This window comes from Diaporthe amygdali (assembly GCF_026229845.1).
Source record: "Diaporthe amygdali strain CAA958 chromosome Unknown NODE_3_length_2959817_cov_65_330692, whole genome shotgun sequence".
Taxonomy (NCBI): Eukaryota; Fungi; Ascomycota; class Sordariomycetes; order Diaporthales; family Diaporthaceae; genus Diaporthe; species Diaporthe amygdali.
Genome location: NW_026517023.1, coordinates 2562679 through 2585106, shown reverse-complemented (window position 1 = coordinate 2585106; position 22428 = coordinate 2562679). Strand labels below are relative to the sequence as shown.

The 22428-nt window shown below is 53.0% G+C and overlaps 8 protein-coding genes across 8 annotated transcripts; 4 read left to right on the top strand and 4 right to left on the bottom strand.

The window, feature by feature from the left end:
- Positions 1-248: 248 nt before the first annotated feature.
- On the bottom strand, positions 249-3686 carry J7T55_003188 (uncharacterized protein; the record flags this gene model as incomplete). The annotated part of the gene is made up of 5 exons (XM_053138340.1): positions 249-687; positions 755-937; positions 2055-2328; positions 2742-3344; positions 3395-3686. 5 exons carry the CDS (start codon positions 3684-3686, stop codon positions 249-251), a joined length of 1791 nt encoding a protein of 596 aa, XP_052999054.1.
- A 523-nt stretch (positions 3687-4209) lies between these two features.
- On the top strand, positions 4210-4853 carry J7T55_003187 (25-hydroxycholesterol 7-alpha-hydroxylase; the record flags this gene model as incomplete). Its single annotated transcript, XM_053138339.1, has 2 exons — positions 4210-4310; positions 4391-4853. The coding sequence occupies 2 exons, from the start codon at positions 4210-4212 to the stop codon at positions 4851-4853; spliced, it is 564 nt and encodes a 187-aa protein (XP_052999053.1).
- Positions 4854-5658: 805 nt separating this feature from the next.
- On the top strand, positions 5659-7139 carry J7T55_003186 (dialkylglycine decarboxylase; the record flags this gene model as incomplete). The annotated part of the gene is made up of 2 exons (XM_053138338.1): positions 5659-5867; positions 6014-7139. The coding sequence occupies 2 exons, from the start codon at positions 5659-5661 to the stop codon at positions 7137-7139; spliced, it is 1335 nt and encodes a 444-aa protein (XP_052999052.1).
- A 1614-nt stretch (positions 7140-8753) lies between these two features.
- Positions 8754-9308, top strand: J7T55_003185 (uncharacterized protein; the record flags this gene model as incomplete). Its single annotated transcript, XM_053138337.1, has 2 exons — positions 8754-9142; positions 9203-9308. The coding sequence occupies 2 exons, from the start codon at positions 8754-8756 to the stop codon at positions 9306-9308; spliced, it is 495 nt and encodes a 164-aa protein (XP_052999051.1).
- Positions 9309-10198: 890 nt separating this feature from the next.
- J7T55_003184 (glycerophosphoryl diester phosphodiesterase family protein) lies at positions 10199-11482 on the top strand (the record flags this gene model as incomplete). Its single annotated transcript, XM_053138336.1, has 1 exon — positions 10199-11482. The coding sequence occupies one exon, from the start codon at positions 10199-10201 to the stop codon at positions 11480-11482; it is 1284 nt and encodes a 427-aa protein (XP_052999050.1).
- Positions 11483-12305: 823 nt separating this feature from the next.
- Positions 12306-15197, bottom strand: J7T55_003183 (uncharacterized protein; the record flags this gene model as incomplete). The annotated part of the gene is made up of 1 exon (XM_053138335.1): positions 12306-15197. One exon carries the CDS (start codon positions 15195-15197, stop codon positions 12306-12308), a length of 2892 nt encoding a protein of 963 aa, XP_052999049.1.
- A 431-nt stretch (positions 15198-15628) lies between these two features.
- Positions 15629-17362, bottom strand: J7T55_003182 (major facilitator superfamily transporter; the record flags this gene model as incomplete). Its single annotated transcript, XM_053138333.1, has 4 exons — positions 15629-16609; positions 16703-16851; positions 16929-17190; positions 17276-17362. The coding sequence occupies 4 exons, from the start codon at positions 17360-17362 to the stop codon at positions 15629-15631; spliced, it is 1479 nt and encodes a 492-aa protein (XP_052999048.1).
- Positions 17363-18357: 995 nt separating this feature from the next.
- On the bottom strand, positions 18358-21787 carry J7T55_003181 (major facilitator superfamily transporter; the record flags this gene model as incomplete). Its single annotated transcript, XM_053138332.1, has 4 exons — positions 18358-19592; positions 19654-20390; positions 21352-21455; positions 21545-21787. 4 exons carry the CDS (start codon positions 21785-21787, stop codon positions 18358-18360), a joined length of 2319 nt encoding a protein of 772 aa, XP_052999047.1.
- Positions 21788-22428: the final 641 nt, after the last annotated feature.

The window sequence follows — 22428 nt, the reverse complement described above, 5'->3', positions numbered from 1 at the left end:
CACGCGAGCTGAATTTGCAACGTGGAAGTGTCTGGGCAAGTAACGCGCCTATATCAGAATAGACTGCACATGTAGCTCCATGTCGATGTTTGTAGCTTATAGTATTGCAACTCCTTTGAATATCTCATCCCTTCTAAATATAGTGGGCCCGAGCCCATGTGTCTAACATTCGAAAGCGGAAGGTCCAGCCGTCTAATGGCACGATTCATACAGAAAAGCATATAACTCAATATGCAAGGCTCCCTTCGTCAACACTGACTCTGCTTCGATGACTTGCTCCTCATCACGATGGACTCTTCTGCAATTCGGCATGTCCCTGCCCCAGCCGACTTCAGATCCATCTTCTGCCTATTCAGCCACGCCAGATATGTCTGCCAGGCCAGCCCTGCAAAAGCTTGGAAGATCCCTCTTAAATGCGCCGGCACGACAGAGAAGTTGACAGCGTTGACAACAGGCCAAAAGCGGAATGCAGATTCCCAGCTCTGTGGCAAAGTTCGTTGCAGATGTTCCCAGGTGCTTGCTATACCGTGGCCAGATAGAAAAGACTGCATGCTGAAGAAGTAGGTGCTCATCACTGGTGTCATAATACAGCATGTGATGGCTGTGCGAGTCGCAACAGTAAGGGTGGCGTTGATAATCTTGGGGAGTCCAGACCTGAACTGAACTCGTGTGGACACAAAAATGAACCTGGGGACGAGTCAGCATAAGTTTCTCGTATACAAGGGCACTTCACATATTCAGTCGAGGTATTTACCATCTGTACATGGGTACTGATGCCGCACCGCCGATGAGCAGCATCCGCGCAGTCTGTGTCGCGTCGTACTCTTCTGCTCCAATCTGCTGGGCTAGAATGTCGGCGCTGAGCCAGATTGCCAACGAGGTGCAGAATTGAACTATGTACGGTCTCTGTTTGCTCGCGTTTTCATAAGCCTGGAAACTACGTGCCACTAGATTAGTCTCCCCTGACCATCTTAGATTTGGCCCCCCTTTTGTTGTTTCATTTCCCTGTTTGCCATGACAGATAAGGTTCGCCCCGGTCGTTTGGTTCTTTGTGACTGTAAACTTCGTTCGGCTACCTTGCAGTACGAATTTTCTTGGCGGATTGTCTATTACGCAACGCCGGAGGTGAGCTGTGGGTATTCGTGGAGGATGCAATGAGAAAGCAAAACGTCGCGTAGCCATCTTTAATGGATTGTGTTGAATTAATGTTTCAGCTGATCAGACATCTCAACTGGCCTCTGAATGCTGTGCTGACTGCCTTTATGTACGATAGGATACGTCTGCTTCGGACTCGGAGACTTAAGATGTCAGCTCGGACGGAGAACGTGGGGGAATCTCGCGCAGCACAGAGATTTGGATATACTCAGCCAGTCGCTAATCGTGCATAAAATGACCTCTAAATAGATCACCTATCTACAGCTCATTCCAAAAAGGAAAAAGAAGATATAAATATTCGATTTCGTCCGGTGACGAGTGTATTGAAAATTCATGCAATATCAATCTCGAATTCGAGAACGCCTGACATCAGCACCTCGTTGCGCCTTTTCAGACGTTACCTGGCTTGAATTTAGACTTCATATCGAATCTCATGCATGCAGACTTTCTCCCTGAGAAAACAAGAAAAACTTCACCGAAGTCTTGCATACTCTTGTCGTTTCAAATGTGCATGGACGTCGCGATCAGATAAAACTCTGCAAACTTGTCTTTCAAATCAATTAAGTCTCCATTCTTAGTTCTCCATAGTAACATGGTCTTCTCATCAAATTTTGTCTGGAGAACTCAATGATTTGATGACCGACCAGAAAAAGCTTACATGAGTAGATTAATACATCGATGTGTCTGATCAAGAGTTACGCAAGTTAACATCATATAGCAAGCAGAGTAGGGAACATGAGACACAAATCTTCGTGGGACGTTTTCGAGCAATGACAGGTCCAAATGCAAGGTTCTGGATAATAGCTACATACTCGTCCTTTTAAAAAAATTCCGGCTCTGTCTCAGCTCAAAGACTCAGCTACTATGCAACCATTGCATTGACACCATGACGAGCATACTACGGAATCATGCCAGCTTCCCTGAACAGCTCGAACGCTTTCCACCATCCCTCCTCCGGTCTACTTTGCTCAGAAAATCCTGCCTCTTGCCGGAGGCGACGAAGGCTAAGGTGGCGATCGAACGTAAGCCAATAACCATAGCTGTCTAGCTGATCCGAATGCCAAACACTGACACCTCTTACTCCTGCCGATTCGAGCAGCTTCCTGTTTTCGTGAATGAACTCGCTTGGCTTACTTCCCCGATAGCCATCGGACGGTGGAGCCACCCCTTTTACTGTGCGCCAAATGGAAAGGTTAGTGATGTCTCTTGCGCAGTGGAGTAGGAATGTGAGGTGCGTCTCTGGCTGTCGAAACTATCCGATTGAGAGACACCGCAAGCGTGATAGATATTCGCAGGTACATGTCTCGGGAAGAAAACAACGGAGTACTCCCTCACGCGCGGGTACATGGTATCTCCAGCCGAACACTTGTGTAGTCTTTTGGGCTCGCACAAACATGCACGTTGCCCTGAAACATTATCCCCCATTTAAGTAGCACAAGGTAACGCAGCGGTCAGGCGAATGGAATCCAAATGCAGCCCAAGTCCCAGGAACAGACCCTCGGAAGAGAACGGGAACGGGAGAAAGCATGAGGGGGAAGAAATCAAAAGAGCAGAACATTAGAGGCTTGATCGAAATTGTCACCCACACCCGAACCATGCCGCGATTTGCGGCCACCTCTCCCGCATGGTGGCAGGCCCCTCGGCGTCCGCCACGTTGAAGGTCCTGCCGCCACCGCACGCCTCCGGTCTCAGCACAGAGGCGTAGATGGCGAAGCGGGCTAGCGCCCTCGTACTCGCTTCGGTGAACTTGGAATCGTAGCCAGAAAGCGTGCCTGGGAAGGCCACCTCGCTCCCCTCGCCGTGCTTGAGCCGCCACGCGCTGAGGTAGGTGGCCCAGTGGGCGGCGAGGGACCACCCGCTGCCGTTGGGCGCGAAGCCGATGACTGCATCAGGGCAGATCTCGCACCACGTCCAGGACTTGCCCTCGCTTGCTTTGGCGAGCAGGCGCCGAAACGATGGGTACGTGACTGTCTTGGCGTAGTCGTCGGGGAGTGTGTCGATGAGTGATTCGTCGAGCGGCGCGGTGAACATGCCGCCTGGGCGGTAGATGCCGTAGCCTCGTGTTCCTCCTGGGAAGACGAAGAATTTGAGACTCGTGGTGAGCGACTCGATCGCGTTGATGAAGCAGGCCATCATGTTGGTATTCATCTGCACTTCCGCTTCCTGATCGCCATCATTCGCTCTGAAGACTTGAAGTTCATTGGTTAAAGTGGTCAATATCTTAGGTGTCTCTACGCACCGAAATAGAAAGCATGAGTGATGGTATGGGCATCCGGTATCCTGTCCCTGAGCAGTGTCGTGACTTTCTCTTGCTCGTCCATCATGTTAACGCCATCGACCAGGAGAAGCTCTGGTTGGCTTGGGTGGCTCTTCGGCCAGAAACTTTCATCCCGCTTGATGGGGCGATTGACGAGCGCCGTGACCCTACTGAAAGTGCCGGCTGAAATTGAATCTTTTGAGAGGAGTTCATTCACAACGCCCCAGCCAATAAGTCCGGATGCACCTATGACAACAGCATGATTTTCAGCCATTGTATCGTAAACTGCGGCCAGCTACAGCTTGTTCTCGGTTGATTGAGTGCTGATTGAAAGATAGTAAAATGATCAAAACGAATCTGATGCCAGCAGTGGTGCCTCAAGTAGGCCTTAAATGAACTTCCAACGCCATCAGAGCGAGCTTCACCTGCAGGTTAAGAGATGTTTTGAGTCGTGCTAGAGCTCTAGCGCGAATGGCTCACTATGATTCATGCCGGGGGCTATCCCTTAACAAGGGGAATGGGTCAAGGGTGGGGAAGATGTGGGCTAATTATCAACAGTCACTTTTGGTGGCATTGTAATAGAGAATAGGCAAGTGGACTTGGGACTCTGAAGACCTTGCCCTTACAAACACCTCTTCATCGGCTTTAGGCTCCCTCAAGCTGACGGCCAAGACAACCTGCATGAGCACCTATGCTGTTCTTATGGGTACCGAAACTGCCCACTTAATTCAAGGCAATGGAGATTTAATGAACGCGATTGAAAGATAAATTTTCTCAATATATTCAGGACGGACATCATGTTCCCATCGAGCACCACAAACGCGAAGACAGCCACATTACGTTCGATGTCGACTGGTTACTCCAGTTGCCGGTCCTCCAAGCCGTCTATGCCCAGACTGTGCGTCTTAGAATGCACTTCTACATCATCAGGATGCCAGACAGAACTGAAATCAATACTTGAGACTGGGTATTACCAAGACGGGAGGTCGTAGTCACGCCGACGACAGCTGCACGCATGGACTCTGAAGTGTGGGACACCGTCTTGAATAACGAGCACTCGGTTGACCAATTTTGGATTGGAAGATTCCTCAGACAACCATCAAAACTGGAGCACGATAACGCACAATCCAAAAATCCTGCTTCTTATCTAGTATTTTTTACGAAAGGGCTCGAAGGGTCCTCGATCCCCTACGGCGGCGGGCCGCGGAAATATCTCGGCCGTCACTTTGCGAAGCGACAGATGTTACTCACCGGCGCCTTGATGGTAAGCCTGCTTGACTGCGAGATACTAGAGGCTGGTGTGAATGTGCAGGAGGACTTCACGCTCATGGGCTTCGACAGTGGCATGTCGTATCCTGCTGGCAAGGTTCCGATGAGAATACGGCGCAGGGACAAGATCGACGCGTGTAGCTCAAGCAGCGGATTTGGGGATGCATTGTGATAGACATCAAATGCCCATGGAAACAGCAAGATAAGTTGAACAATGAGCTGTACCTGTACTCAGATAGGTCGCTGCCCAGCTGTGCTGCACTGGATAACATGGGTCCCGTCTTACCTATCTACCCTGCGGGGCCTTCTGTCCAGATTTATGGTCTTTTTCTGCCCACATCCTCGTGTCTGATTATGGACAAGAAGGTCATAACGGTATTTCACTAATTCAAAAGCGATTATGAGAAATTCGGGACGCCAAATGCCCTCCTCACGTTCCCACAAACATAACGTATTGGCGTGACAGCAGGAATCCAGGCTCAATATTCAGCTTCCCGAACGGCCAAGCCGAGCAACAACCCAGCGCTAGATGTCCAATAGGGGTGGACTCGCGTAATTATTAAGTACTCAAAACACAAATCTAGATTGAGTTCAAACGGGCCACCGGAAACCTTGGTATAAGTCGGAAATGCTCATGGTAAGACACCACCGTCCGTTTCCCGCGGGGAACCGCAACGAGTCAACACAATCCCGCGGAAAACCCCTTAGCCAATAATGATGGCCGGAGCGCTATCAACTCTACAACTAGGCGGCCGACCAGTCTACAAGCTGATAACGTCCGTCATGTGGGGATAGAGGGAAGTATAAATCGAGTATCCTCTGCGTGGAGCAGTCTAATACATAGAATGCGACATCGAGCCAACTTCTGCGACCTTCCCCTCATCACGCACTTGGTTCAAAAGCCTGGATACTTGCTGTCTTGTCGGATCGCATTTTCAATCTTGGACAATTGATCATCCATTTCTCCAACATTCAACATGGGTTCCGTCAGTCCGAACGATGCCTTCTGGGCCAAGCACGACAAGTATCTAATGTCGACAGGTGTGCCTCCTTGCCCCGTCGTAATCACGAGCGCCAAGGGGACACGCTTATACGATGCGTCCGGCCGATCCATCCTAGACTTCACCTCGGGCCAGATGAGCTCGCTGCTAGGCCACTCTCATCCGGAGATCGTCGAGGTGGTACGGTCAGTAATCTTTGACAGATTTCTTTTCCTCCCTGGGAGATTTCGAGGATAGCTTTGTGAGATGTGTGCAATATGTAGAAATTCGGCTGTCAACTGTCGCTTTGTCATTGATGAAAGTAAATGTAACTTTACTGACAGAGCCTTAGGCAATCCGTCGGCGAGCTAGACCACCTCCTCTCAAACATGGTCACTCAGCCAGTGGTCGACCTCGCCGAGCGCCTTGCGAAGTTCCTACCCCGGCCGCTGGAGAAATCATTCTTCCTGAACACGGGGTCTGAGACGACCGAGGCTGCTATCAAGATGGCAAAGCTGTACACGGGCAAATTTGAGATTGTGGCGTTCAGCGCATCTTACCACGGCTTAACCTCTGGTGCTGGAAGCGCGACATATTCCACTGGTAGAAAGAACGCCGGCCCTGCGATGCCAGGCCAGCTTGCTTTCCCAGCGCCGTATGCTTACCGGTCAATATTTCGCAAGGCGGACGGGACTTATGACTGGGAGAAGGAACTGGACTTCGGCTGGGCGATGATTGACCGACAATCCGTGGGATCCCTGGCGGCCTTCATCTTGGAGCCGATCTTGTCCACCGGTGGAATCTTGGTGTTGCCCAAGGGTTATCTCGCACGTATGGCCGCTGAGTGCCGGAAACGCGGGATGCTGCTCATCATGGACGAAGCGCAGACCGGTGTCGGCCGGACAGGGAAGATGTTTTGCTTTGAGCATGAGGAGGGTGTGGTGCCGGATATCCTGTGTCTATCAAAGACTTTAGGCTGCGGGTTGCCGCTGGCCGCTGTGAGCACGACTCCTGAGATCGAGAGAGGCGTTAGAGAGTCAGGATTCCTCTGGCTGACCACCCACCTTAACGACCCGCTGACTGCGGCAGTGGGATCTAAGGTTCTTGAGATTGTGGAGAGGGACGGCATTGCGGAGCGCGCGGCCAAGAGGGGAGAGCAGCTTCATTCGGGGCTGCTGAAGCTGCAACAAAAGTATTGGTGCATTGGTGACGTTCGGGGTATAGGACTGATGCAGGGAATTGAGATCATCTCAGACAAGGAGGCAAAGACGCCAGGAACTGAGATAGGACAGGCTGTCAGCGACAGAGCGATGGTGAACGGGCTGTCCTGCAACGTGGTGCAACTGCCTGGCATGGGAGGCGTCTTCAGGCTGGCACCTCCTGTCACTGTGTCGGCGGATGAGATTGAGGAGGGCTTGAGGATTCTGGATGAGTCATTTGCTTACGTGCTCGGCGAGAGAGGGCTTCTAGGTAAATAATAAATGGCAAGTAGAGTCGGTAGACTAGTCAGTTGAATGCATTCCTAGTCGCATTGGCAGCGCGAGTCTGATGAGGTGCTTGACTGAGGGAGGGTTGTCCCTGGAAATTGAACAACAGCCAACGTGAGTCGCTGCAGTGCAACGTGGTGAGATACAGAATTGTTTTCCATCTCTAACGCATTCTGCCAGAGGCCATTACTATCACAGCTTGCCTTGTAGCACGTTGGTCGACACCGGGCCTGGAGAAGTGGAGCACTTTGGTACACCTATGTTAGAGCTCCGCCGCTCGCTAGTGAGCGGGAGCAACGGGCAGCCAGGTTGGTTGGCAACTGGGCTAACAATGCTCGCGTGTTGCAACGGAGCGCTAGGCGGGCCAGTCGACCGCGTGCAGGACGTGTTATGCGAAACGAAACGAGTGGCATGGGTGCTGGTGCTTATGGGCATGATCACGGGGAGCGTATAGCGGGAACTTCCGTAGTGGATGTTGAAAGCAGCATTGGGGTCTGCGGGGGGAGGAATGCCTTCAGATGAAGTTCGGATGAGAGGATGAAGCAGCCCATTCTATGAGTGGCGCAGCTTGTGGTGATTGTGGCTCCATTAACAGTGAAACGACGCGTGAAGGGTCGAATGCCAATCAGTTGGAACGCGATGTGATGGAGCAGAGATCTGAAACTAGGCCACGATACTGCTGCATATGTGGAGTAATAATAATGCTGTTGGTGACAAGTGCTACAAGTGCGCGAGGGTGTGTGGTGGTGATTGGGACGCCGCCGGCAGAAGTGTGCCGTGCCAGGCGGGAGATCTACGACGATGGCGTCGTGGAATGGAAGGGAGAGATTCCGACAGAGCTCTGCACAGCTGCCATCCCTGCATCTCTGCCTGTGGTGGCACTGGTGGGGCCTCTGACCCCCCGTCTCTGACCAATCACAATAGCCCCAGCCATGCCAAATGACGTGTGCCCTGCTGGGTCCTCTGGTCCTCAGGCCTCGACACTCACAGAGCAAGCACCCGACTTTTGGGAGGGGATGAAGTCATGGTGGTTAAGACGGATTCGTTAAGCCACACCCACACCAGAATCAAGGCCACCTGCCCATCAAATCCCTCCGGCATCGAGCCATCGAGCCTACCAGAATAGGACGCCACGGCTGGGCTGCTGGGGTGGCACTACTAGGTCTATGTGCTGGGGGTGGAAAAGGCGAACACGATGACGGCAAACGGCCATGCCAGTCCTTGCTGCAGGTCTAGTCCAGTCCAGCGAGCCCAGCCCGGTCTCACTTGGCGAGTAGCTGCCGCTCACCTACTGGATTGCTGCCACACCACGTCATTCTTGCTGAGCCCACCCTGGCGCTTGACTGGACTGGCTGGAGGCGCTCTATTCTTTTTTTTCACTTATTATATGAGCACATACTGTCCCTCCTGGCGAAAGCTGTTCCTCTCTTTCTGATCATAGTAATTATCGTGGCACACAGTCAAACAGTCCTGAACTCTCCAAGTTCATCCAACCATCAACATCAGCCCTCCCCCCCAGTCGAAGTCTAGTCGTCTTATTGACCTACAGACCCACTCTTAATCATCACCACCCTCTCTCACCACAACCAACTCGACTCCTCCAAGATGGCTCTCGGCTTCGTCCCCATCGCCCACATCGTGGCTGTTGTCTTCAGCATAATAGAACTCGGTCTGACAGGCTACGTTGTCAGCCTTTACGACGGCACCTACAACAATGGCTATTACTGGACTGGAAGCTGGTCGCCTGATCGCGTCAACTTCATGCTGTTCAACTCAATCTGGTCACTGCTCGTCCTAGCATACATCGGCATCACACCCCTCTACCTCACCAGCATCTTCCACAAGCTCGCTGCTCTGGCTCTGGAGGCTATCACGATGATCTTCTGGTTCGCCGGCTCCGTCGCCCTGGCTGTCTTTATTGGTGTGCCCAGGTGTCACGGAAACAGCTGGTGTGGATCGCTGCAGGCCGCTGTCGCGTTTGGTTTCTTCCTGTGGTAAGTTTGGTCCTGCTATATCTGTAAAATGCTCCATGAACCAAATTCTGATCGAAATAGGGCCATCTTCCTCTTCCTCATGGTTCTTGACACCATCGAGGCCATGCGGTCCCGCCGCCACTCCACCAAAACCCACAACCACACCAAACCCTACGCGGGCGCTTAAAAACGTCCCTTTAGCCGCTGTCGCGTTTTCCACTTAATTTGAAAGGGATTTAAATTGTCCCTGATAATTTACAGTCCTCGCGCTGTCTATCCCTGCGTGCTTGTTGGAATGGGAGGAATTTAACTTGGAAAGGGGACTATTTTAGTCGAGGCGTTTTATGGGAGATCTAGCGGAGCTTCAACTTCCAGTCATTATTTATACCCTGAAGATACCACACATATATCTATTTCATATCACTCTTCTTACCAATGTCACCTTGACTTTCCAAATTAGTTGAATAGGCACGTCCACAATTCGCCTTTATGAGCTTTAAACAATATCCCACTCCATAAAATAGACGTCGCAAGTCTCGCCAATTGCTGTGCCCTCACTCAGGTAAATCCACAAAGAAGTGCAGCGACGATCCGCTTCTATTTTCATCTTGCAATTTCCAATCCCAACCTCGCGACTCAGGCAGTCAATTACCTTTGGTTCTCTGCATAAGGTTTCCCTGCAGGGCGACATCCGACGAACCACCGCCAGGACTTGGCGTTGGCTTGGCTTTCGCCGATGGATTGATCGGTCTGCCGGTTTAGAGCCAGATAGCATCCTCGCTTGGGCACACGTGCCTCGCTAGCTATCGATGGAGCTTGGAACTTGGCCAGGCTACCGATACGATGAGAGGCCGGGGAACGGGGGTAGACTTGATATATAAACCAAATAGGAGAGGTGTTCGAGCGAATTGAGTCTCCTTTCTTCTCTTTTTGAGAAGCACTCCAGTCCCCCAGCAACCTTCCATCTCCGGGTCTACCGAGGTGTTCACACTGGAAGCCAGCGGAACTAAGCGTCTTTGTGCATTCCCCAGAGCAATTGGGACAGCCTCGGAAACAGTTCTGCTGTCAGCCGGTACGATGACGTTCGGACATATCGCCGTCGCCAGTCTCCTGGCCTGCATTGGCCTGGCGACTCCCATTGTGCCTCAATCGCGGACGAACCAGCACCAGTTGATCAAGCAAGTGCAATTGGGGCCGCGGCCATATTTCCTCGTCAACGACATGGACCCGTCCCCGCTCAAGGATGAGCTCGAGGCCTGCTCGGAGATGGACATCCGACCCTCACGCTTCTCCATCGGCCACCGCGGCGGTGGAACCCTGCTCATCCCGGAGGAGACGCGCGAGTCCGAGCTGGCAGGGCTCCGCATGGGCGCCGAGGTCCTCGAGTGCGACGTCGTCTTCACCTCGGACCGCCAGCTCGTCTGCCGCCACGACCAGTGCGACCTGCACTCGACCACCAACATCGTCGACATCCCGGAGCTCAACGCGAAGTGCACGCAGCCCTTCTCGCCTGCCGACCCGGCCACCGGCGCCGCCGCCAGTGCCAAGTGCTGCACCAGCGATATCACCCTTGACGAGTTTAAAAGCCTCTGCGGCAAGATGGATGGCTTCAATGCCACCGCCGAGACGCCCGGTGATTTCCTGCACGGCACGCCCAGCTGGCGGACAGACCTTTACGCCACTTGCGGGACAGTGCTCACCCACCGCGAGTTCATCGAGCTGGTTGATGAGTTCGGCGGGTCCGAGGTGCAGTTCACCCCCGAGCTTAAGACGCCCCAGGTGCCGATGCCCTTCGGCGGCAACGGCTCCAACTACACGCAACAGGTGTACGCGCAGCAGATGGTCGACGAGTACCGGGCCGCCGGGGTCGACCTGAAGCGGCTGTGGCCGCAGAGCTTCCTGTACGACGACATCCTGTACTGGATCGAGGCGGTGCCGGAGATCGCCAGCCAGGTCATCTTCTTGACAGAGACGGAGGGTGACATCGCCAACCTTACCGAGTACGCTGCCGCTGGCGTTAAGATCATGGCACCCCCCTTGCCGTTCCTGGTCACGGTCGGTGAGGACGGCAAGTCCATCGTGCCGTCCGAGTACGCGGCCGAGGCCAAGCGGCTGGGGCTGAAGCTCGTCACCTGGTCCTTTGACCGGTCGGGGCCGCTGAGCCAGGTCGAGGAGGATGATGATTATTACTACACCTCGATCGCGAACGTGACTAACAATGATGGCGATGTATATAATCTGCTGGACGTCCTGGCGCGGGAGGTCGGAGTGTTGGCTGTCTTCTCTGACTGGTCTGCCACGGCCACGTACTACGCGAACTGCTTTGGGCTGTTCCCAACGTATTCTGATTGGGTAGACTAGGCCTCTTGCCGTATATAGAGCGCTGCAGGTCGCGCATTCGCGTAAAGCAGATAATCATTAATTCTGTTGTGATCAGTTCCTTGGGCATCTCTCAGCCACCTGGAACGTGATATAAAGCCTTACCCTGAAACAAGACCCGCCAGTTGATGTCCAGGCTTGGAGCCAGAGAAGTGCTTCTATGCGTCAGAACAGAACCACGAGATAGACAGATGTGTCTGCCTACCTAACTTCCATTGATAATAAGTTTCCGCATCAGAAGCTAATTCTACGACTCGGCAGAGATGGGTTCGTTTATTTGATACGACGGCGCAGTGTGAAACCGCTATTTGTTTTCGCCCTAGATATGATTGCAATCGCAACCAGGAAGGCTAACTATAGTTCTATTCGGAAAGCCGACAGGCTCAGCTGTGTTAGCCATGACTGCACCGCTTGCATCTGCTCAAATTCCACTTCTTCACCCACATTGTTGTTCATTCGAAAATGGACCGAAGACGCAATCGGGCCATTTGAGATAGTCATTCAAGTCCTCATGAAATTTTACGTCAAAAGATGCATGTGGTTCTTTGTCAACACTAATATCTCGTCGCTTATTGCTTTCACGAGACTTCAGACAACGTCTCATTTCTACACCCCTTTCATTATACAGAAGCAGCATAATTCGGACCACCCTGCCTTCATCGCCAGCACTCCCATTTTGCTCACAACACACTAGGGATGCTAGAGTGGAATGCGTAAAATAAGCACTTGATACAGATACTTTACAGACTGATGCAAAATGACTGGACAATTTATGCGTGAACTCCCCGCCAACCATCCAAACATTTCATCCCTGCCAAGTAACCCTCTTTTCCCTCAAAAGTCCGACCATACCCATAGGCAAAAGGCCTGAATCAACAATACTCAGTCCCCCAAACCGCTCCACAATCTCCGGCCCGTACATTGCCGTGATCCAGCGCCACGTGGCATCCATGTCGTGCCACTGCTGCTTGATCGCCTGGCCGCCGGGTTTGAGCTGCGCCAGCCCGGTCCGGGGTTCCGGGACCTCGTCGATGCTCTCTTCCACGGGTTGCGCCATGAGCTGCTGGAACACCCAGAGGATGTCGTGCGGCGCGGACTCGTCGGTGATGATTCCCAGATCCTCGCGGTGTGAGACAAACTCGGCAATGTCAAGGAAATTATCGCGATCGTGCTGTGCTTCAGGCCGCCACTGGGGGTTGCTTGTTTGTTTGCGATTGACGGTGCCGCTGATGAATCGGTTTTTGAAGCGAGTGTAGGCCTCATGCTCGGTCTCAAACATGTCCTTGATGAGACTGTCGTGAGACTCGAGAACAGAGTCTCGGATCTGGAGCAGTGAGATGAATGGTGACTGAAGGTCCAGCCCGCCGAGGTCCACAGGGAAATAGAAGTAGCCATCCGGGACGTTCTTGATATCAAAGCGCTGCTCGATTGTCTCCCTAAGATAACCAATTATGCTGGAGGATGTACCCATACGTCCGTTCCCACTATCAGAGGAGAAAATCTGCTGCTGGATACGCTTGTGCGTCGCCAGCATATCATCGACATGCTGGCGCCCGAAGCAGTTTGCAGACTTGCCAAAGTTCGAAGAGAAGAATTTGGCTGCGAATGCATTCCAAGTCTGGATGAAACTGAAAACGCTGTATTTGTCGTTCAGCTGCTTCCTGAGCTCGTCAATATGCTTGTCTACCATCTTTTGGTCGATCTCGAAGCGTCCTGTCTGCGGCGAAAGGAAAAGGAAGCCCCATCGAATGCCTTCTTGAGGGAGAAGTTCATTGATCTCGAGCTGCGATTCCTGCTTCTCTGAGATGCGGACAGAGCCGGTCTTCCGAGGATTGATGGAGGTACCTGTAACGCTAGCAAAGCCTTCAACAGCCTTCCATGCTGCGACTGCAGTATCATGATCGGGGGACCAAAACCACAGATCATCGTTGTACCTCCACAGAGGTTGCCCAGATGCAGCTTGATTAACCGTCAAGTCCAGACAGAACAGGACAGTCTCTCCTAGGACGTCGCTGAGTGCGTGTGATGTAGGAATACCGCGGCGGCGAATCTTGGACGACTCATGACCCTCGCCCATGAATCGAAGCGGGGCCTGGAGGTATTGGACGAAGAAACCAATCCAAACCTGGGAGACTCCAAGGAAACGTAGGATAGTGCAGATGGTCTCATGAGGTAGAAGAGACTCCCATTCCTCGAATACAGCATGGAAAGCAGTGAGTCCACCGTGTAGCTTTTTGTTGATGGCAATCTCGGTAGAGAGGAGATGAACTACCTGTTGCTTAAGCTGCATTGGTGTCTTCGCCGGCTTAGAAGTATTCACTTCATCATCTTCCTCTTCATCCGAGCAGAATTCGGGCTCGGAAGGAGAATAAGAATCCACCGCGTCAGTTTTGGAAGCCAAGCTTCTTAAAGCGAATAGCTTCTTTCGCTTCCTGTTCCGTACCCCAACAGCTAGAGATTCGACACAGCTGTCAAAATTAGCTTCCACCTCTCCATCCACAGTCTCGATGACCTCGTTGACTCGCGATAGGAGTCTTGCGACGAAGTACTCATTGTTGTAAAGCTTTTGACGTTCTTTTTGAAGGCTTCGACGGCGGTGCACCGGTCCAAGATAGTACTCGAGACGTCTCTTCTCATGCTCGGGTATGTCTTTGTGCAGAGAAGTCCATGCGCCTTCCGTCTTCCGAAATGAGGTGAGCGCTTTTTTGAAGAACACAGACCATTTGACACCGATGTATTGAAGAAATATGGCTTGGAGAACGTCTTCGTGCATGTGAATGGAGAATACCCCGCTGATTTTGCGGCGTTGCTCAACGGAGACACCATTCGGGCCCCAGCCCCAAGACTCGAGCGCAGCCAGACGCAAATTGAGGACATCGGCGATCTCGGATAAGATGACAGGATTCCCCAAGAAGTCTTTGAGGACCTCCCGTTTCTCGTTCGTCAACAATTCGGAGGACATGAGCCCCTGGATTGTCCACCGAAGATTGCCACTGTTCAGCTGATCAGGGCGGGAGATGTCAACCTCGAAGTCTTTGACTTCCTCTCGAAGCTTTTGTAGAGCCTGCCGCCTTTTCTTACTGAATTGATCCTGATCAGACTCGGCAAGCCCGAACAAAACCTCGAGGTAGCTACCAAGTGAGTTGACGTCGACATGTGCTGGTTCGAAGGCCTTTGTTTCCCACTCCTCCTTAGACTTCAGCTTCGCTGTGCTACCGACATCTTCAAATGCCTCGCCCATCTCTGTGTCCTCTTCTTTTTCGCCCCCTTTCTTCTGATCGCCAGAAAGCCACTCAGTCACCAGTTGCCCGTAGAGGGTGGCATACTGGAACTTCAGGGACTGTATCTCAAGGTGACGCAGCAGGTCCTCCTCCCAATCTGCGAGAGTCTTGATCGAGACTGAGGGATCTGAACGCGCCTGTGCAAGGAAGCGATCGAGATTCTTCAACTGTACCTCGAGGTGGGGGTGCTTCGTTAGGTTTGTGAGCACCTTGCCGTCTTTGTCCAGCCTAATGCCGAAAGACTCCTTGACGCCATTACTGAGATCGACTAATCTCTCGATAGGATCTGCCTGGGAGTCTATGGAGGAGAGCGTTGAAGCCTTCTTTGCTTCGAAGACGGCACGCTTCTTGGAGAGCTCATAGAGCTTGGTGTCCGTGATCTGCTGCAGGGTCTCAGAGAAGACGCTGCCGCTCATGATGTCTAGATATGATAGGCTGAAGTTTGTGAGATCGATTTGGCAGCGCGAGTTATGTTCTGTTCCTGATGAGACGGAACACGATTCTCTATCCCAGGGCAGCATTGGGTCACGTCAAATTTATATGTCTCTTATGTTGAGCCTCAGCCCACCTTGGCACTTTACCACCTAGTGTGGTACTTTTGGCCACCCAATGAGAGGGCAGAGAAGGCGACCAGGCAGCCATCCGCCGTAGGACAATGACTCCACCTCAACAAACATGTTTCGTCAGACATGACATGTTGGTTGATCATCTACGTGATGAGTCCATTATTTCTAGGTTGCCTGCCTCAAGAGCTCGGGCCTCCTCCGCACCTGGGTTTTCTCCCTCTGGGTTGGCCCTGGCTGGTTGCATTGCTCCTGGACTCTCCAGCGTAATCAAGAGGCTATTCTCAATATTTGTAAAATCGAACATCATCTCGTCCTCCAGACTCCCTGAAGAGTTTCCGGTTCTGCAAGCCGTAGTAGAGCCTCAAAAGCGCACATCCAGCAGCCACAAAGAAGAGCAACCCGGCATTGACCCAATGGCCAGTCGGGTATCCCTTTTTGGCCTCATCAGCCTTGTAGATCCACACGCCTGCGATCTGCCCTGGTGCACCTCCAAGACCGATGTTCAGAGCAATGGCAAGGCCCACGGACGCTGTGCTGAAGATGTTTGATGACAGCCATCCCAGCAGCGGAGGTATACATGCGAATGCCCCGGCAGCTGCGACTATCAGACACCCGTAGCGATGAGAATATGCATCTGCTGGTAGGACTGCGGATGCCAAAAAACCGCACGCGCCAACTGTGGCACTCACAGCTGAGTGGAGGCCTCTTGAGTTGGACCGGTCGGCGGACCAGGACACCAGTATCTGGACCACGTACGCGACAGCATAGGGTGGAACACTCATAAGCTGGGCCTGCAGATCCTTGTAGCCAAGACCAGCCGTGATCGAAGGCGTGAACAGAGAGAGGCTGCTAAACGGCGTTGAGATTCCGAAATATACGGCATAGTGGCCCCAGAGCCTCCAGTCCAGGAGTGTGGCTTTCGTGTCTTGCCACCAGTCAGACTCGTGCAGTCCCTTGCTGCCTTCAACATGGAGCCGGCGGAGAGCAAGCGCCCTCTCCTCTCCAGAGAGCCAATTGACAGTCTCAGGGAAATCTGGCAAAAGGAACAGTACCAAGAACGCGGATACGCAGGAAGGTGCCCCTTCAATTATGAACAGCCAGCGCCATCCAGACATATCATGAACTTGATTCATATGGCCAACTCCATATGCGATCGCACCCCCAAAGGCGCCTGCAAGTGTGGCACTGGCGAGAATGAAGGCAACACGTATGCTTCGCTCGTCTGTCTTGTACCAGAAGGTGAGGTAATAAACCAAGCCCGGCTGCGATATGTTAACCACTCGTTGCGAACATAATCACCAAGGGCTCAGAAGGCCTTCCTCCCGTGAAGCGTAGGAGATAAAAAATTTGCTTACAAATAAACCGGCTTCGAAGACCCCGAGGAGGAAGCGGACGCCAGTGACGGTGCCATAATTATGAGCACCAGCTAGACCCATGGAACAGGCGCCCCAGCCAAACATTAGGATGGCGATCCATCGTGATGGGCGGAGCTTCTTGAGCAGTACTGTCACAGGATTGTCAGCACTTCATTGGAGGCTAGCACAAGAGAAGCTCTCGGTGCTTAGCAGTGGATATACGCACCATTCGAGGGCACCTCAAACAGCCCGTATGCCACCAAGAAAATCATAAGAGCAATCGTATACTGGTAGTTCGTCATGCCCGTCTCGGACATGAGGTCGTGGTGCGTTGACGAGTTGAGGATCTTTGCATTGCCGATGTTGGACCGGTCCAGGTAACACAGGAAGTAGATGGCGGCTGAGAGCGGCACGATGCGCTTGTCCTGCTTCCACAGCAGGGCCTTCTCCGCCGCGGGTGAGATGGGCGTCTCATCCGTGATGTATGCCTGTGCAAAAGTCAGATCAGTCGGCTAGTACAAGCCAAAGCCAAAGATGAAGTCCATGTGGGAAGTGGAAGTTGGTGCTACCCACTTCTTTGACTCCGTATTCGACATCCTCTATGGCGTCCATCTGGCCATCCGGTTGAGCCTCGGCGGCTTTTGTCTGTGAAGCGTCCATAGGTACTATTTTGGCCACAAGAAAGACGCGCAAGTACGAAGCTTCAGATCGGTTGTGCTACGGAGGTGCGACTCTGTCGGTCAGGGAACGTGACAGGTTTAGGTGATCACCGCTTGGTGTCAACTTTTAGCTGCCGAAAAGCAGACAACCGGCAGTCTGTTCGGTCGCTCTTGTCGTGGTGAATACAGGGGAGCACATGGGCTCGTCTGGGGTACCATCCAATCCACGCCAACCTGTAGGCTTTAGTCCTGAGAGGCTGGTCTCCATCTATTTCCAAGTTCGGTTTAATCCCCCGCAGGAGGAGTGTCGTTCGCTGACATTTCCCCCGCAAACTACTCCCCACCGCACGGCGAGGGGCTCCGCATGCGGAGTTGCCTACTGTAAGCATGTTGGGAATCCGGGGCCCCGGATGGGCAGCGGTGAAAAAACACTGGGGAGGAGAAATAGTCAACATCCACATGTGTTCTATGGCTTGCTTTCCCCCATGATACCGTGGGCCATATGACGGTCGTCAATTTTGTAACGTCAAAAGAGATTGTCCAAGTTGCACATGGCTTGGGACTAGAGCATAAGGGACAATTAAATAAGGTTCAAGCCGTGCAACGCCCAGCTGTATGTCAGCTTACGCACAGATAGATAGACTTTGGCCGTTATGCTCCCGTTCTAGCCGTCGACGGCGTCGTGGGGCACATATATGGTTCACTTCCCACCGCTAGTCACAGAAAATTCCTCTCCAGTACAGCCGCGAGCGACAGCATCTTCGTTGATGACCTTGAGTCAATACCATTAAACATAAATAACTATTTCGGCTGTCTTTTTACATTCTATGGTCGGCCGGTATGTATATTCCATGGCCAATATGCCACGGATTTGCTCGGCCCCGTTTCCCAAGCCCGATGCAAATGCTCGCTGAAGGGGACAGATGCTAAGCAACGCCGTAAATGCACGTGAACCGAAAACCATACGCCCTCATGTCCTAATTCGACATTTCACAGTCATGACCGTGTCTCTCGGGAATCGCCAGCAGCCTCCTGGGTTCCGTTCTCGCCCGCCCTGGTCTCCCTTGTCACGCCGCCTGCAGCTCCAGGTTCACCGGCTCTCTTCTCCTCGTCCCCGACTTGGTTCCGCACAGGCTGCAGCGAGTGTAGCCCGGTCTTATGCTCGGTGTGCTCATTAGTCAACTTGCGGCTCCCCACAAAGAAGCTGATGACCAGGCCCAGCCCCGCAAAGGCTACGTAGAAGATGAACATTATCCGGATGGCGTTGAAGTAGGCCTTCTGGGCGATGCCTTTCTGGGGCTGTGGGAGGGCCGCTACCGCCTCAACGCTCGACGCCGCATTGGATCCGCTGAGCAAGCCCGCAATGTCTGGTCCTAGTTGGCTGAGCAGGGTAGGGTACTGCTTCTGCATCTCGTTCTGGAAGATGACGCCTCCTATCACCACGGACATTGATGTCGAGACCTGTCGGACGAATCCATAGGTTGCCGTTGCGCTTGCTATGTCTCTCGGCTGGACCGTGGTCTGCAGCGCGATGAGGGGGGACTGGAAGTTGGGGCCCACGCCGAGACCGAGGATGATCTGGTAAATGACAATCTTGGCCCAATTCTCATATGGGTCGAGATTGATAAACAGGCCGTAACCGAGCGTCATGAAGAAGAAGCCAAAGATGATGGCGGGAACATACTTTCCGGTTTTCTTAATAAGAAAACCTGTCACTGCTGCTGCCACACCCAGGACGAATGTGAAGGGCAGCACATAGACACCAGACAACAGTGGGTCTGCGCCGAGGACACCCTGGAAATACAGCGGCAGGTAGTAACTCGCTGAGATAAAAACGAAGCCATGGCAGGCGCTGAGGCCGACGACGGCAAGGTTCGAAGGGTGCTTGAAGATGCGGAGCGGGATGACTGGGAATTTGGCAATCTTGAGCTCAATGACGAAGAATATGCCGACGAGTACAGCGCCGAACACGATCAGGCAGATGACGGTTGGAGAGTCCCACGGGAACGTGACGCCACCAAACTCGAGGCCGAGGAGAATCATGAGAGTGCCACCGACAATAGCGAGCGATCCAAGCCAGTCGATAGCCGCGAGACCCTCCCTTACGCCCGTGCGCGGGTTATGCAGGTGCAGGCTGAAGAACAGGATGATCATGGCACACCCTGAGATCGGCAGGTTGATGTAGAAGCACCACCGCCAGGTGGTCTTCTGCGTGAAGACGCCGCCAAGCACTGCGATGAGGTCAGTATCAGCCATGTCTCAGCCAAATAACGGGTATGCACAGCAACTTACCCGGCCCGAAGCCACCAGCCAGAGCCCATACTAAGCTGATGATTCCCAAGTACAGCCCTCTTCTTCTCATAGAAAACAAGTCGCTGATGCAGATATTGACCAAGATGAGGATGCCGCCGCCGCCGACACCTTGCACCGCCCGACCGACTATGAGCATTCCCATGTTGACACTAACACCTGCCAGCAGCGAACCGACCCAGAAGACACCCACGGCGGTTAACAGCACAGGTTTGCGACCCCAGATATCAGATATCTTGCCCCAGCTGGGCGCCGCGGCGGCGTTCGCGAGCAAGTAAGCTGATCCAATCCATGTGTAGCCCGCGGTGGAGTGGAAGTCAGAAGATATCCTCGGGACGGCTACGGTGACGATCGTCACATCCAGGGCGGCCAGGAAAACTCCTGAGCAGAGTGAGATCATGATGAGCGCCGTCTGAAGGGCTGTGCGCTGGTCCTCGGGCGATCTTGCGCCACTGGCACTCTGTTCCGAAGCTGGTGGCGCATCGGCGCTGGGTGTCGCGACCTGTGCCGCAGCTGCGTCGACATTGTCTGCAGTGTGATTTGAGTGTGGCCTGGCGATTCCATTTCCTTGGGTCTGACTTGCGCCTTTGTTGTTGTCTGTCACAGCTACCGCATCGAGGTTGTGGAGACTTGTGGAGCTCACCGTGGTGGTGGACACACTGCTCCCCGAGGTATTGTGTACCTTCTCGTCGTCGATTGCATCGCCGCCGATAGCTGGGCTAACAGGCATAGCAACGATGTGCCACTGTCCTCAGACAGCCTGTATGCGACCTTCTGTACAGGCGTGCTGCCGTCAAGACAGAGTTAAGCTTAAGCTCGAGATCGCCGAGCCCTGAGTAAGTGCGGAGCGGAGGTTGCCGAGGTGTCGGTAAAGCCTGTTTGTGTAAGTGTGTGGTGAGTAGAGCAAGACTCTTGGATGTCAGCTATAGAATATTGACGATGACAGTAGAGAGTAGTAGCATGCTGCAGAACGAGAATGAGAGCAAAGCGAACAAAGTGACAATGTTGTCCTCCTGGGTGAAAATCTCCCGAAGCGGCAAGCGGATGAGGGCTTGATTTGATCACTGAGGCAAGAGTCGATTACACCCAAAAGTGGAGACTTCCCTGCCCATCAAGCAAGCACGATGGCACTGAGAGGCAGGCGATGCCGGTTGCGGGCCCGGTGAAGAGCGAGTGCCGAACAGCCGCCTAGCACCGCTAAGACCGCACCCGACCCCCTGGAGAATTAATAATTCCTTTTGCAGCGTCCATGGGTAAATCTGAAGCTTGCATTGTCTTAGCCTGTTGGCTGCGTGCATGACCGCTCTGCTTGCCTGATGACGCTATTTGCCCGGCAGTGTAGCCATCATCATCGCGAAAGCCTATCTCAAGACCGCGTCTGCACTTTAGCCTGAGCAAACATATATGAACTCTTTATGTTTGCGTGGCGAGAGAAACCTGCACTGCAAGATTTCGGTTGATTGCATGAAGCTCCAAGGCGTCTCGAAGGTCTCGAGGGTCTCGACTCGGTATCTAAACTTGTGTGGGTCCGCAGAATTGAGACCAGACCCTTGCAAAGCTGATGGTCCAGATCAACGACCAGACTTTTCGGCTCGTACCGTATATATCGGAGCTGACTGCAAATAAGCATTCTAGTCTCATGATCACGGGCGCGTCTGTCAAACACGTTGCACTTGTCACGTATGACTCTGCATGCGGCGCTCGGAGTCGGATCCGAGTAAGACAAACTCGCGACGTCGCAGCTCGATCTCCGTCGGGGCGGAGATAAAAGTCGGCCATATCCTCTACGAGTCGATTAGATTGTGTAAAAAAATCCTTCACTGTGTTGGCCTAGCATGATCCTGTACGGCCAGTCCGAAAGAGTTTATCGTACACCGTAAGTTTTCTTCGTCACGGTCAGCAGTCGTGGAGCCCACCCGATGATATCGCCGTCCTCGCCTCGGCGTTCCGACCTGGAGAACGGAACTGGAAACTGCCTGCTTAGCATGCGGGCCGGAAGTGGGCCCTCAATGCCGTTGCGGCTCAAACAGGCGGTGCCGGGAGAGACGACCTCCTTCTGCTCTTTCTTTCCCTGCACTGGAAATCTTGTACCGTGAAGAATTTCCCTCCTACCCATTATGGCGGATGGTCCCAGACAGTCCACTCGACGCTTCTGAGGGTTGATAATATGTTGTAGGAGAGACCTAAATCACAGGTAAGAGTCTGGTCCGGCGAGTCAAGACAGCCCCTCCTGTTCGCAAATCGTTCCTCGGCCGCAAGTCCATGGCATAAAGGGGTGCCTCCAGTCAAGGCCGAGCGCAGTGTTCTTTGAACCCGTAGACAGCTGGCTGAACGGCACGCTGTCAAACGGGCAATCCTTGACAGCTGTTGTTCGCAGTGGCTCGTTTAGGCGCATGAGCCGTGTTGCAGAAGGGTCGCATAGGACAGGTCTTCTTCCCACCTGCCTGTTGACGCGCGTGAGGTACGTGAGCCCGCATCCTGAAAGACTCTGACCCCCCAACGATGCGAAAGCTCACTTTCATTATGGCGGCCGGTTGTGTTACGTGACCCAAAAATGGACATTTCCTAGTCAGAAGAGTCTCATCTCTGTGACAGCCATCCCAACCCCTTCTTTCACGGCATCGCCGAGGTGGTTGAATAAAGTTTCGAACATGTGGGAGACACCGAGGGCTTATGAAGACAAAAGTTGATCGAAGGCTATCAAGCTTTCAACTCATCCACATACAGCAGGTGCGGCCATGATACACAAAAAAGGTT